We start from the raw sequence: 15,925 nt of genomic DNA on the forward strand, positions 1-15,925 counted from the left end.
TCACTCTTTTTTTTTTGGGGGGGGGGGGCGACAGTCCTGGGGCTTGAACTCAGGGCCTGGGCACTTCTCTTGAGCTTCTTTTGCTCAAGACCAGCAATCTACCACTTCAGCCACAGTGCCACTTCCAGCTTTTCCTGTGTATGTGGTACTGAGGAATCGAATACAGGGCTGCATGCATGCTAGGCAAGCACTCTACCACTAAGCCACATTCCCAGCCCAAATTCTAAGATGATTAATACTCTTAAGTAGGAAAGAGTGCTTAACCATGGATGGAATCTAAACATATTCTCCTTAAGACCAAGGTAATATAATACCCCACTAACAGGTAATGACAGCCACCCTCTAACTACCTTTAGAAAAAGTGACACCAATAAGGAAAAACACATTAATGTCACACCATGTGATACAGTTCTGTTACTTAGATATTCCATTGTTTTACCTCCATTGTCTGTCAAAGATAAATGACAAGAGGTTAAGTAAGCAACTACAGTCTTTCGGTTTCTCTTAACCCACCTGCTTTCTTCCGGAAGGAAGAGTCTACCCCCAGATGCCAGGGTGATTTCAGACCTGTCTCTTCATGCCACTTCTCCATTTTACTCTGAAATTCCATCACCAGCTTCTGGGCCCAATGGCCTCGGGTTTCCATGGCCTCACAGTGCCTTACCCAATGTTTGCAGCTATCACCTGTGCAACACAGAAGAAGCAAAAAGAATTCAGCCCTCAACCAGGATCCAGTGTCCCCATTTTTCCTTCCTATCAGCATAGTCACAGTTCAATCCCAATCCAGAATTCTCTAGGATAAGGAAAAGTCATCCACTGAGAATAACCAAGTTTTTCTAAATTCCACATGTAAGTTTTCCCTAAGGATGCTAAAGGCAAGCTGCTGACATGGCCTACTGGAGAGACTCTAAACATAGTCAGATAAGGAGCTGAAGGCAGAATCAAAAGCAACACCTTAACTAGGCATTGGTGGCTCGTACCTAGCTACTCAAGAGGCTCAGATCTGAGGATCACAGTTTACCCAAGCAGACAAACCTGAAACACACTCCTATCTCCAATTAACCACCAAAAAGGTGGAAGTCGAGGGGTGGCTCAAAAGTAGCGCACTAACTAGCCTTGAACACAAAAGCCCAGGGACAGCACACGGCCCTGAGTCCAAGCTCCAGGACAGGCACAAAAAAGCAACACCACAGTAGGCACTCTGTTCCCCACTTCCTCTCACTAATCACCAGTATGAGACCATCCGGGTTCTAGAAAATGTCCTCTTGGATACTCCCAATGCCTCTCTGAGCATGCACTGCAATCTCTAACACCTCCTAGTCAGTCATGCTACAACTGACCCCATTCAGATTTCTCCTAACCTGCCCAGTGGAAGGGGTAGTAGTCAAATGCCATCTTGCGGAAGGTAAGCTGCATAGCACCGCCCATGAGTCTGTTTGCGGAAACACCTACAAGAGAAAAATACGGGTGAATAGCACTGAAACAAAGAAGTCTAACCACCACCTGAAGCATTTAGGAGTCCTCTGGAGGGCCAACATCAAAGCCAAGTGGGTGATACCATGTAGCTCAAAGGCCATTATGCCAGGTGAGACTTTCAAGACTTCAGCCCTATTCATTTAAGTTGCAATAGTAAAGAGACATGCTCTAAAAGATCCCCCACTTCAAAATTTAAAAAGAAGGGTACTTTATTGTTTCTATTGTAACTGGCTGACAGGTTTCCAATATTTAGAGAGTAAACAACATACCAAGGTATGGTCAGCTAGCTGGGCACTAGTCTCATATTTTAAAATATCTCAGGCAGGCAGGTGCTTGTGGCGCATGCCTGTATTTCTAGCTACTCAGGAGAATAAAATCTGAGGATTGCCATTCAAAGCCAGACTGGAAAGTCCATGAGACTCTAATCTTCAATTAACCAGCAAAAAGCTGGAAATGGAGCTATGGTTCAAGTGGTAGAGTGCTAGTCTTGAACAAAATGAGCTCAGAGACAGTGCTCAGACCTTGAGTTTAATTAAGCTCCAGGACTGGAACCGGTATACACGTGTACCGGTGCACTCGCCCTCTTATGCGCTCTTGTGTGCTCTCTCTCTCTCTCGCTCTCTTTCTCTCTCTCTCTCACACACACACACACACATCCAAAATGCCCTAATTGCACTGAGTAAACTGATTTAATTTAAAAATAAATATATTAAGTGTACAGTCATTCACATTCATGAATTACATGGCCTGGGCACTTAAAGAGGACAGTACTGCACATCTCTTAACAAGCAATACAACACAACTCTCAATTACTCTTAATTTAAAACTTCTGAAAGGATTAAAAAACAAAACACCTAAAGCTTTTAGCTAACACAAAAAAGGAAAGGGGAAGGGACTGAATCAAGATCTTATCAAGAAGCAATTATAGGGCAGAGAATGTGGCATAGGGGTAGAGTGCTTGCCTAGCATGCATGAAGCCCTGGGTTCAATTCCTCCTTACCACACAAACAGAAAGGGCTGGAAGTGGGCTGTGGCTCAACTGATAAGAGTGCTAGGCTTGAGCAAAAGAGCTCAGGAACAATACCCAGGCCCTGAGTTCAAGCCCTATGACTGAAAAAAAAAAAAAAAAAAAAAAGCAATTGTAGGGTGGGGTATGGCTCAGTTGTCTAGCATATGCAAGACCCTGGGTTCACGTCCAAGCACTGAAAAAGTATGACAGGTGACCCCAATGTGCGTTAAACGCTGATTAATAGCACTGACTCACAGCAATCTGGGGCTACCCCCTGTGATTAAGTGAATCCAACCCAAAGACACCACAGTGTTCCTCGAAAAGAGCCTCATCTCAGGCTCTGCCCAAAATTAGAGCACCCAGCCCAGCCTCATGCCTTATAAATACCTGGTTCTCGAGATTGGCTGTCATCACAAATATGCAGGTCCAAGCGGGAGATAAGGAGATGGTAGGAGGACTCTTTCACATCAAATTTCTCAAAGTACTGGCTGAGACGGCTGCTGCTGTTACTGCTGTTGCCCTGGCCAAATGCCTGGGCCCATGTCTGCTGGGCACTGGGTGCAGGTGGAGTAATCTGAGAGTGACAAAAAGAAAAGCAGAAAGTCTAGACACCGGCAGGCTCCTTCACAAGCTTTAAGCTTCATCCTGGTCTGAGCAAAACCACAGTTTGTCAGGATATCCCTTCCCTCTCACTCCTGCCTAGCAGCATAGTTCTTTCCCAACTAAATCCACACTTCAAAAAGCTTAATTGTAATTAGTCTAGCAACTGAGTTTTCTTCTCAAGTCTGAATTGCCTTTCAAGCTACCCCCCACCAGGAATTAGCTGACTGATGCTAAAGCATCTCTTCCAAGAAGTCTTTAAGTGCTGTCTCACACACTGCATAGGAAAATGCCCCTTTTTGATGCTCTCAGGGCAATGTTGACCTCTATGACAGCACTCATCACACCCCACTGTAACAACTTGCCTATGGTCCATTGTTCAAGACAGTGAAAGCCCCAACAAGAACAAGAGGCTTTTTCTACTTTTCCTCCTCTGCCTGTGTAGCTGACACAACACTACTCAAGGATCAGAGTAAATGAAATATAAAAGGTTCAAGAATATCCAGGGGCTGGGAGTGTGGCTTAGAGGTAGAGTGCTTGCCTAGCATGCATGCAGCCCTGGGTTCGATTCCTCAGCACCACATAAACAGAAAAAGCCAGAAGTGACACTGTGGCTCAAGTGGTAGAGTGCTAGCCTTGAGCAAAAAGAAGCCAGGGACAGTGCTCAGGACTTGAGTTCAAGCCCCAGGACTGGCCAAAAAAAAAAAAAAAAAGGAGATACAGATAGATAGATAGATAGATAGAGTGCTAGGCACCAGTGGCTCATGCCTGTAATCCTAGCTATTCAGGAAGCTGAGCTCTGAGGGTCGTGGTTCAAAGCCAGCCCAGGCAAGAAAGTCTATGAGACTCTTATCTCCAATTAACCACCAGAAAACCAGAAGTGGCTCTGTGGCTCAAGTGGTAGAGCACTAGCCTTGAGCTGAAAAGTTCAGGGAAAGCGCTCAGGCCCAGAGTTCAAGCCCCACAACCAACAACAACAAAAATAGAATATCCAAAGTTAGTGACAGATTCAAACGCAAGTCAAATGAAATGCCAATCCCACCTATATTGGTACAAATGAAGGCTGGCCCACTACCTCCCCACCCCCACAAGGGTGTCCACTTTGTGTGTAACCTGGACAGGTTCAGGGGCCAGACTTTTTCTTTGCTGGGCTGCCTTCTCCATAGCCTCACTCAGCGACTCAGCATACTTCATCATAGCCTTGAGTTGTGAGTCAGTCAGTACCCAGAGCAGGTCATCCAGCAGGAACATCAGCTTGGAGGCTATCACATTGCAATCTTTGGTCTGGGGTGGGAGGAGGGGACAGAGAACATGCAGTTTACCAGCTTGTAGCATTCCAGTCCCACAAAGTGACTGATGTCCAGTTTAGGAGTAGCAAACACTTGAGAGAGCCTATTTGTTACAAGAGTACTCGTTTAGCTGAGTGCTAGTGGCTTACGCCTATAATCCTAGCTACTCAGGACTACAGCTACTCTGAGGACTGCAGTTCAAAACCAGCCTGAGCAGGAATGTCTGTGAGATGCTTATCTCCAATTAACCACCAACATGCCTGAAATAAAGCTGTGGCTCAAGTGGTAGAGTGCTAATTTTAAGCATAAAAGCTCAGGGATAGCCCAGGCCCTGAGTTCAAGCCCCAGTACTGACACACACGCGACACTCTTTCTCTTTCTCTCTCCTCCCCCCTCCCCCCACTGCTTGCTTGATTAACAAGAAGTACTAATAGTCACTTGCCAGGTGCCATATGTCAATATGCCTACACGTGGGTAGAAATTGTGGTATCCAAAATTTTAAAACAGGAGTTGGAAATGCCCTCTCTCACTAACAGCATAATGCAACACTGAAGAGCAGGTCCTCCTGCTACTGCTGTCTTTCCAAGGGCAGTAATTCTACGACAAGAGGATAGTACCAGCCAGGCTGTGTAGGAAAAGAAACAAGAGAGGTTTTCATGAGGACAGAGGACACACTCACTCTTCTCTTGAGGGCTATTTGGATCCTGCCTTGGTTGGTAATAAGCCTCAATGGGGTGGTGACTGGGTCCTGATCACCATTATCTGTAGCATCTGCTTCAATTCGAAGTGTTTGCCAAGTTATTTCCTTAAATGTTAAAACCTGGAAGAAAAAAGTAAAATTTTTGTTGTTGGTTGTGGAGCTTGAACTCAGGACCTGGGCGCTGTCCCTGAGGCTCTTTGTGCTCAAGGATAGTGTTCTACCATTTGAGCCACTTCCGGTTTTTTAGTAGTTAATTAAAGAGTCTCACAGAAACTTTTCTGCCCAGGCTGACTTCGAACCTCACAGCTCAGCTTCCTGAGAAGCTATGATTACAGGCATGATACACCAGTGCCCAGCTAAAGTTCTTCATCCAAAGAATGACATTAACCAAGAGGCAGGAACCCAGAGACTCCTGTCTTCCTCAGTTGGGATCCTAATACAAAACAGTAGGTCAGAGATTTGTAATTGAGGGAAGGATATACGCAGTTAAAAGCACTGATGGGGACTGGGAGTGTGGCTTAGTAGCAGAGTGCTTGCCTTGCATGCATGAAGCCCTGGGTTCATTTTCATTCCTCAGTATCACATAAACAGAAAGCTAGAAATGGTAGCTGTGGCTCAAGTGGTAAAGTGCTAGCCTTGAGCAAAAGAAGCTCAGGGACAATACCCAGGCCCTGAGTTCAAGCCCCAGGACTGGCAAAAGAAGCTCAGGGACAATACCCAGGCCCTGAGTTCAAGCCCCAGGACTGGCAAAAGAAGAAGAGGAGGGAGGAGGGAGGAGGAGGGAGGAGGGAGGAGGGAGGAGGGAGGAGGGAGGAGGGAGGAGGGAGGAGGGAGGAGGGAGGAGGGAGGAGGGAGGAGGGAAGAGGGAGGAGGAGGAGGAGGAGGAGGAAAAAACAAAGAATTGATGGAAAATAAACTGAAAACACTCACCTTTCCCCCTGACAGCCATATCTTAGAACTGCCCTTGCAGCCAACCCTGCTAAATCACCTGCTCCCTCTCCCCTGAACAAACACACCAGGGGGTCTTACAAGACAGCCTAAGACCAAGGCCATGTCTGGTGCTGACTCTCCTGACAGACACAGGTGTGGTTTAAACCTTGGAACCCTCTACTCAAGATTGTTTTCCCAATCTGCCTCCATCTCACCCTGCTTCCATCTACCCCCCGCCTGACTTCATTTTTCTGCCTAATATTTAAAGGGTCTCTAGTTGTAAGGGGTGTGTGCCATTTCCCCTTCAGAGCTGAAGAAGACTTGGTTGCCCTTCCTGAATAAAACTTGTGGGATTCACCTTTCTGCTTCTTTCTCTTACAGAAATATGCTTTTACGAATTTCTCTGCTTTGGGTGAGGTTGATTAAAATATATTATAAACACATACATGAATATTTAACAATGAAATCCCCTCTGTATAACTAATGTAAGCCTTTTTTTTTTAATTCTCCTACTTGATTCTCTCAAAATGCTAGGGCCCTGGGGCTGGGGATATAGCCTAGTGGCAAGAGTGCCTGCCTCGGATACACGAGGCCCTAGGTTCGATTCCCCAGCACCACATATACAGAAAACGGCCAGAAGCCGCGCTGTGGCTCAAGTGGCAGAGTGCTAGCCTTGAGCGGGAAGAAGCCAGGGACAGTGCTCAGGCCCTGAGTCCAAGGCCCAGGGCTGGCCAAAAAAAAAAAAAAAAAAAAAAAAAATGCTAGGGCCCTCACCTCTCCTCGGCGGGGATCGGTGATCCGTGTCAGACGAAGGTCACTCTGCTGCCAGCTGGGGTTGACACTATAGCCTTGGAGCTGCCAGAGTTCAAACGAAGCATGGAAGGCCTTGGAGTGAATCTTGATGGTGATGGAATTAACGATGATGAACATCCCCTCCACCACCTTCTCAGCAAAGCCATACTCACTACAACAAATGAGGTAGACCAACGATCAGTCATATGAGACCTTATGTAAACCTTATATTAGAAGACATTGGACTAAGAACCTGGATGTAAGAACTATAAATGCATATTTTTTCTTTATGTCTCCTTTTGTTGCTTTACTTTTTAAGTTTTTAATTTTTTTACAGTAATAATAAAGATATTTGAACTGCGAACAATCCCCTTCTAACAGAATAAATTGACAAATCTGTTCATGCCTCACAAACTACCTAAACAATACTTACCTGTGGAGGAAGGTATAATTACAGAAAAGCACTAGGTATCTCTAGAATTTTCTCCAAAGGGAGTAGAAGTACAGATGGTTGAAGACGAGTTAAGTTTAATATTGTAAAATCTACTCAAGAACCTTCCCTCCCTCTACTCAGCCAAGTACTTCCCAAAGAGCTATACCTCGCCAGTGAGGAGCCTGAAGTGGCAAGACGAGAAGAGTGAAGGACATCTGTATGTCCTTTAAAAAAAAAATGTTGGCAAAACCCTAAGAGACCCATGAACAAGGTCATTTACTGCTACATCATTTGTAACAGCAAAAACATGGAAACAATCCAAATAGCCACCCATAAGGAATTGGCTAAATGAAACCATAATGCATCCAAAAATAAATATATTCTGCATGTACCAAAGAAATAACACCTCTTTATACTTCTACAGGGTGATTGTCAAACTATAAACAAAAAAAGTGGGGAAAATACTTACGATATGCTTTATTTTATGTAAGAAAAAATAATGTACCTTATTTTATAGTGTTAATTTAAATTATATATTTTTAAATGAATTTAAAAGTTAAACACTGGGGCTGGGAATATGGCCTAGTGGCAAGAGCGCTTGTCTCTTATACATGAAGCCCTGGGTTCGACTCCTCAGCACCACATATATAGAAAAGGCCAGAAGTAGTGCTGTGGTTCAAGTGGCAGAGTGCTAGCCTTGAGTAGAAAGAAACCAGGGACAGTGCTAAGGCCCTGAGTCCAAGCCCCAGGACTGGCAAAAACAAAACAAACAAACAAAAAAAGTAATTATTAATAACATTTATGTCCTGTTTGTGCTCAATAAAGCAAATTAAATCTCAAGGCAAAAAAAACAAAAAGTGGGCTGGGGATATGGCCTACTGGCAAGAGAGCTTGCCTCCCATACATGAAGCCCTAGGTTCGATTCCCCAGCACCAAGTATACAGAAAATGGCCAGAAGGGGCGCTGTGGCTCAAGTGGCAGAGTGCTAGCCTTGAGCAAAAAGAAGCCAGGGACAGTGCTCAGGCCCTGAGTCCAAGGCCCATGACTGGCAAACAATAACAAAAACAAAAACAAAAAAAAAGTTAAAAACTGTTTAGCACACATGAGGCCCTAAGCTCAGACCCTAGTACCACACACACCTATATATGCAAACACACACAAAAAAATTAAAAAGTTAATTCAAAATCTTTTCTCTGTATTTAGAAATGTCAGGATATTGACATGATTTAATTTTCCCTCCCTCTTTCTTGTGTGTGTGTGTGTATCGCGCTGGTCTTGGGGCTTGAACCCAGAGCCTAGGTGCTGTCCCTGAACTTTCTTTGCTCAAGGCTAACACTCTGCCATCTGAGCCATAGCTCCATTTCCAGCCATTTTGGTGCTTAATTGGAAATAAGAGTCTCACAGACTTTACTGTTCAGGCTAGCTTCAAATCACAATCCTCAGATCTAAGCCACTTGAGTAGCTAGGATTACAGGTGTGAATCATTGGTGTCTGGATTACTTTCTCTTTCTTAAAAATAACATTTTCAAGACTGGAGGTATGGCTCAAGTAGTAGAGTACCAGTTGTGAACAAGAAAACCAAGAGAGAGCAAGAAGCTGTGAGTTCAAACCTTACTACTGGCACAATAAATGAATGAACAAATGAATGAATGTGAAAATATTCCACTCTGCATTAAAAAAACAAACAAAACAGAGATATGGCTCAAGTGGTAGCGCACTTGAGCACAAGGCCCTGATTTCAATGCTTAGTGCCACAAAAAAAAAAAGTAAACATGCCAGGCGCCAGTGGTTCACACCTTTGATCCTAGCTACTCAGAAGGCTGAGATCTGAGGATCATGATTTGAAGCCAAGCTGGCAGGAAAGTCTGCAAGACTCTGATCTCCAATAAACTACTCAGAAAAGGCTGGAAGTAGTACTGTGGCTGCAGTGGTAGAGCACTAACCTTAAGCAAAAGAAGCTCAAGGACAGAGCCCAGGCCCAGAGTTCAAGCCCCAGGACAGGCAAAAAAAAAAAAAAAAGTAAGCTCATATAAAAAGTTTATAAATTGGTAAACTGCTTTGAAAAAGTTGAACAGCTTCTTAAAAAGCTAACCCTTCTCATATCATACTGGATACAGAATATATCACTGGTACCCACATCATTTTAATCTTAGGTATTTATGCAAGAGAAATAATAGCACATGACCACTAAAAGCTGCTATATAAATGTTTGCAGCCACATAATTCACAATAACAAAGAAATGGAAACAAAATGAGTGTCAACAACTAAATGATTAAACAACTTGTAGTGGTACATCCATAGAATATAACTCATACTATGGCCTGAATGTCTGTGTCTCCCAGAATCCTTCCTTGTCTTTTAGTGACACATGATACAGCAATAGCTACAGGTAGAGTGACATGGCAGCTGGGAAATGCTTTTAAGTACAATAGTACACACAGATGCAAAGTGGCAAAAGGAAGATGAATAATGAATGGCAAATGTTGACTGGTAAAGTTACATATTGGGCACAAGAGGGTTCATTACCTTGCCCTATTTTAGCTTATGTTTGAAATTTCCCATAGCAAAATGTTTTATTTTAAACTAAATATGGTAATATCTGTTATCCCAGCACCCAGGAGGCTGGAGAAGGATCATGAGTTCAAGGCCAGCCCGGACTACATAGGAAGAAGTTCCAGGCCAGACAGAACTAAACACCCTATTTCAAAAAATAAAGCAAGTAAATAAAAGTCATATTTTTTAACTAAAAACATGATCTTTAGCAGTTAATACATTGGAAGCAACTGACCTCTGTCCTGAAGCAAGAGCAATCGGTGACTGTCCGTTGGGGGGTCGAGGCTCCTCACACGTCTTCATCTCCACCTCTACTTTATCCAGACACTGAAATGAAAGCCATGCAGAGCTAAATAAGCATCTACATAAAACCCACACAGTACAGGGAAGGCAGTGCACACTGTATGCTACTACCCAACAGTCACCATGAACTAAACTTCTGACTTTACCTATCAGAAATCCAAAGGAAAACAAACCTAAGGAAAGAGTCTTAACAGCAAAAATCGTTATTAAAACAAAAACTTGAATTCTCAGTGCTACTTCCTACTGTGCAAAGAAGTTCTGGAGTAAGACCAGACAATAGTGACTGTCTCAGTATAGCTCTCTGAGCCATAAAGAAGTACCCATCACTCCCAAAAGGGTGCACCTGTCATGACTCCTCCCCACCTCAACCCCTTACTTTTAAAAGCACACCCGTTATCCCCACGTGATTACTCGCAAACAATAAAAGCCATTACCAAGCAAATGGGGTGTGTCTTCAACTTTGTCCACTGAATCTGAAAGAGGAAAGCAAAGGCTCAGTGCTGTGGGAGCTGCCCCAAGAAGGCAGGCCTGCTGTCCAAAGACAACAGCATCACTGTGATCCTCATTCTCACCCGGATGGAGGCCCTGTTGCAGTAGACCCTAGTGATGGCTAACCATGTAGGCAATTCCAGCACATTCTGTAGAACTTCTTCATCCAGCTCCAGATTGGTCAGCTGACCCTCCCCTTTCAGGGTGCTCAAGTTGATTTTGTCCGGGGAAAGATTCTTAGTGAACCTAAAAAGAATGATGATGCAAAGCTATTATTTTCATAAGCACACTACAATCAGTGATACTTCTGAACTTGGAGAAAACAAAAAGTTAGGGCTGAGAATGTGGCTTAGTGGTAAGTGCTTGCTTAGCATGCTTGAAGCCCTGGGTTTGATTCCTCAGTACACATAAATAGAAAAGGCCGGAAGTGGTGCTGTGGCTCAAGTGGTAGAGCGCTAGCCTTGAGCACAGAGGGGGCAGAGACAGAGCCCAGGCCCCGAGTTCAATTCCCAGGACCAGCAAAAAGAAAAGAAAAGAAAAAGCTAAAGAACAGCTAGTGACCATGCTATGTAAGATGTCAGGTGCTAGTGGTTCACACCAGTAATCCTAGCCAATTAGGAGGCTGAAAATGGGTTACATTTTAAGGTCAGCCTCAAGCAGAACAGTTTACAAGACCAATTCCTAAACCATAACTGGGTACAATGGCACATGCCTGTCATCCAATGTTACATGGAAGGATGAGACTGGAAGGGACTGATGGCTCATGCCTGTAATTCTAGCTCCGCAGGAGGCTGAGATCTGGGGATCATGATTTGAAGCCAGCCCAGGTCAAAAAGTCCCCATGAGACTCTTATCTCCAACTCAACACTCAAAAACTGGAAGTGGAGCTCTGGTTCAAAGTGGGAGAGTGCTAGCCTTGAGTAAAAGAAGTCAGGGACAGCATCCAGGCCCTGAGTTCAAGTCCCACAACCTGAGAGAGATACAGAGAGAGAGAGATTGGGAGGATTATAGCACAAGGCCAGCCTAGACAGATAAGTCAGTGTGACTTCATCTCCACAGAGGAAGTTGGACAAAGTGGTATGTGCCTGGGATCCCAGCAATGACAGAAAGCCTAAAAGCGGACAGATCAAGACTCTGAGGCATGTCAAGTGGGAAGTGAGATACATCCTAAAAATAGCCAGTGAGAAACATAACTAGTGTAGTTCATCAATATCACTCCAACCTATGAGGTGTAAGGCCCTAAGTTCAAAGTCCAGAACTGCTAAAAGAAAGAAAAAAAAAAAGATGTTAGGTGAGATTGACTGTTCTACTTATGACTGTCAGCATTCCACTTACAGTGGTATGATGGGGATTCTAGGGAGAAGGCTGGAGCAGCAGCAACATAACCTTTTGGTACTTCTGAACCCCCACATACAAAGCAACTAAACAGAAATACAAAAAGTCAACAGAACTGAGTATCTGTGGCTCAAGCCTGTAATCCTAGCTACTCAGGAGGCTGAGATCTAAGGACTATGGTTCAAAGCCAGCGGACAGGAAAGTCTGTGAGACTCTTATCTCCAATTAACCACCAGAAAACCAGAAGTGGCACTGTGGCTCAAGTAGCAGAGTGCTAGCCTTGAGCTGAAGAGCTCAGGGACAGCGCCTAGGCCCAGAGTTTGAGCCCTATGACCAACTAAATAAATAAATAAATAAATAAATGTCCATGGATAACATTTAAAAAAGTAGAGGACAATGTATATATACAAATATATACCTCCTAAGTTTTATATATGGACACAAACAAGGAAAAAAAAAAAACTTCAACAGCCCTAAGACAGGAGTGGTAGAAGCAGTGTGCATAAAACAGATGGAAGTAAAAAGGCATGTGATAAGGCCAAGATCAGACAAACCATAAGATAACCAACAAGTACTAAATAAAAAGCAATATGGGGGGCTGGGAATATGGCCTAGTGGCAAGAGTGCTTGCCTCCTATACATGAGGCCCTGGGTTTGATTCCTCAGCACCACATATACAGAAAATGGCCAGAAGTGGCACTGTGGCTCAAGTGGCAGAGTGCTAGCCTTGAGCAAAAAAGAAGCCAGGGACAGTGCTCAGGCCCTGAGTTCATGGCCTAGGACTGGCCAAAAAAAAAAAAAGTAATATGGGAGCTGGGAATGTGGCTTTGCGGTAGAGTGCTTGCCTAGCATGCATAAAGCCCGGGGTTCCATTGCTCAATACCACATAAACAGAAAAAGTCAGAAGTGGCTCTGTGGCTCAAGAGGTAGAGCACTAGCCTTGAGCTGAAGAGCTTGAAGAGAGTGCTCAGGCCCAGAGTTCAAGCCCCAGGACTGGCAAAAACAAAACAAAACTAAACTAAACAAAACCAGGGACTGGGAATATGGCCAAGTGGCAAGAGTGCTTGCCTCGTACACATGAGGCCCTGGGTTCGATTCCTCATCACCACATATATAGAAAACGGCCAGAAGTGGCACTGTGGCTCAAGTAGTAGAGTGCTAGCCTTGAGCAAAAGGAAGTCAGGGATAGTGCTTAGGCCCTGGTTCAAGTCCCAGGATTGGGGGGAGGGGGGAAGGAAGAAAGAAAAGACAAACCAGGTCGCAGTTGTTCACGTCTGTAATCCTAGCTACTCAGGAGGCTGAGATCTGAGGATCACAGTTCAAAGCCAGACTGGACAGAAAAGTCCATGAGACTCTTACGTGGCTCAAAGTGATAAAGTGTTATTAGCCTTGAGCAGAAAAGCTCAGGGACAGTGCCCAGGCCCCATGACCGACAGGAAGAAAATAGAGAGAGAGACATAGTGGGGGCAGAGGAAACCAGAATATCTCACAAAGTAAGTCATTAGACTTTTTAATTTTTTTACTTGAAGCAATAGAATATGAAATAGTTCACAAGCTAAATATTGATTTGAAGTAGGGTAAAATAAAATCCCTGGCCTTTGCAGATATCTGTTCTGATATGATTAAAGAATAAACTACTACCTGTCTTTCCAAAGGTACCAATCCAGATTCTCATCGTAAGTGTGCCATCAACAAAATCCAGACTGAGATGCATAAATAATTGCCTTTGCACAATCATTTCACACAGGCCAGTTTCCTCAGTATTCCATACTGCTCCGGTCTTTTTGCATACTTTTTTTTTTTTTTTTTTTTTTTTTTGGCCAGTCCAGGGGCTTGGACTCAGGGCCTGAGCACTGTCCCTGGCTTCTTTTTGCTCAAGGCTAGCACTCTGCCACTTGAGTCACAGCGCCACTTCTGGCCATTTTCTATATATGTGGTGCTGGGGAATTGAACCCAGGGCCTCATGTATACGGGGCAAGCACTCTTGCCACTAGGCCATATCCCCAGCCCCTTTTTGCATACTTTTGTCAGAAGGTTCCTGGAACCGTCTCAACAGTTCAGGCACCACTTTGTAGACTTCTCTCTAAGGCATTTTCCCTAACTGTTCCAAGGCCATTTCTGGACTCTGTAACACCCATGAAATTCTCTAATTCTCCAGAGTATACCACCTCTACTCAGTTTGATTTTAAGGTGAGTACAGAAGTTTAGGTTAGAGAGTCTTCCCAACCAAAATGGTTACCTGACAGAATGCTGGGCCTGTATGCCTCTTAGCTAATCCTCCTGCTAGCCAACTATTCCCAACTCTCATCATCACTCTTGCAGCCTCCCACAGTTACTATCTACAAACAGTAAACTGTAGTGTGACACTGTATATGAAATGAGACCAGGGGGAGGGAACAGATGGGATAAGGGAGAATGATGGAAGGAGTACCTCTGACCAAGAAGCACTAACATGCTTAGAGGAACATGTTAAGTTATAACCCCTCTGCACAACCTTTTGAAGTTCTCCCTTAACCTGGGTAAGGAGAATAAATCTCAATCTTCTCATACATTTACAGCATAATACTATCAAAAATTTTTCTGCATCTCACCATTAAAAACCTTTTTTTTTTTTTTTTTTTTAGTACCAGTTCTGGGGCTTGAACACAGGTCCAAGGCACTGTCCCTGAACGTTTTTGCTCAAGACTACCACTCTACCACTTTAGGCACAGCTCTCCTTCTGGGCTTTTTGGTGGTTAATTGGAGATAGGAGTCTTGTGGACTTTCCTACCCAGGCTGGCTTTGAACTGTGTGCAATCCTCAGACCTCAGCCTCCTGAGTAACTAGGACTATAGGTGTGAGCCACTGGCACCCAGTTCCAAAACCTTTCTTAAGTATGTCAAAGCCTAGCAGCAGGGGCGAGGAATGTGGCTTAGTGGTAGAGTGCTTCCCTAGCATGCACAAAGCCCTGGGTTCAATTCCTCAGCACCACATACACAGAAAAAGCCGAAAGTGGCACTGTGGCTCAAGAGGTAAAGTGCTAGCCTTGAACAAAAAGAAGCCAGGGACAGTGTTCAGGCCCTGAGCCCAAGCCTCAAGACTAGCAAAAAAAAAAAGGCCAGCAGCAACACCCAGTCTCTATCAAGATGCTGACCACAAACCACAATGGGCACCAGGTTATCAGGCAGATGGTTAAATATAAAAGCAATAGCATTTGCCAAACATCAAATACTAAACTCACTAAACAAGAGTGGAGAACATTCATCCTAAAGGCTGCATAAGACCCATGAAATCAGGTCAAGTTGGCCTCACCCACGACTCAAATTTCAATAAACCTCGGAGCTTTGTTCATAGAAACATTAATACATATTGAGTGAATCATAATAGTAGCATTAATTTTTGTGCTAGTTCTGGGGCTTGAACTCGGTACTAGGTGCTGTCTCTGAGCTTCGGTTGTTTAAGGCTAGTACTCTACCCCTTGAGCCATAGCACCACTTCCAGCTTTTTCTGTGTATGTGGTGCTGAGGAATCAAACCCAGAGTGCATGCACTCTACCACTAAGTCACATTCCCAAACCAGTAACAAATTTTAAGGGACAGGAAAGAAACATACCTTGTAGGACAGTTAGGACACATACAAGCACATGGCAGGACAAATGTGCTTCTCGCTGCAGCTTGTCTGCCTGTGTAGTGGAGACTGCAGAGGAAGTGTGGTGTCTGAGTAGTCACACATCTTCATAAGATTGTATAAACTGTGCAATGAAATCAAGCAGTTCATGGAGATGAAGGGAAAAACTGTTGGGGAACTCAGTAAAAGCAACAGTACAATCTAGCACTCGTGGTGTATATTACCAAGTATCTCTCAGAGCTGAAGGTCAAGCTTCAGGGTCCCATCCAGCTTCTTAGACCCTTGGTTTCAAATGTGAAATCATTTACAACTGAATTAAGGCTATGTAAAGCACAACTCAAAAGAAATGTATTACTGTGCATTTCTCCACCATGGAAGGACAAAAGCCTTCTAGGACACTTGATGTGCT

General features: G+C 44.1%; 1 protein-coding gene across 2 annotated transcripts in view; it reads right to left on the reverse strand.

Moving 5' to 3' along the window:
* The window catches only part of Uhrf1bp1 (UHRF1 binding protein 1), a 46,077-nt gene that overhangs the window by 17,754 nt on the left and 12,398 nt on the right, over window positions 1–15,925 (reverse strand). Inside the window, exons 2-10 of one of the 2 annotated variants that reach the window (XM_048347912.1) lie at window positions 10,659–10,821; window positions 10,521–10,559; window positions 10,019–10,110; window positions 6,779–6,968; window positions 5,054–5,194; window positions 4,199–4,369; window positions 2,873–3,059; window positions 1,362–1,448; window positions 514–684 (exon numbers count right to left, since the gene is read on the reverse strand). In XM_048347912.1, the coding sequence (XP_048203869.1) occupies window positions 514–684; window positions 1,362–1,448; window positions 2,873–3,059; window positions 4,199–4,369; window positions 5,054–5,194; window positions 6,779–6,968; window positions 10,019–10,110; window positions 10,521–10,559; window positions 10,659–10,821 (1,241 nt within the window). Of the gene's footprint in view, window positions 1–513; window positions 685–1,361; window positions 1,449–2,872; window positions 3,060–4,186; window positions 4,370–5,053; window positions 5,195–6,778; window positions 6,969–10,018; window positions 10,111–10,520; window positions 10,560–10,658; window positions 10,822–15,925 lie in introns of both variants that reach the window. The other variant, XM_048347911.1, reaches the window with a different exon arrangement.

This window comes from Perognathus longimembris, chromosome 6 (genome assembly GCF_023159225.1).
Source record: "Perognathus longimembris pacificus isolate PPM17 chromosome 6, ASM2315922v1, whole genome shotgun sequence".
NCBI lineage: Eukaryota > Metazoa > Chordata > Mammalia > Rodentia > Heteromyidae > Perognathus > Perognathus longimembris.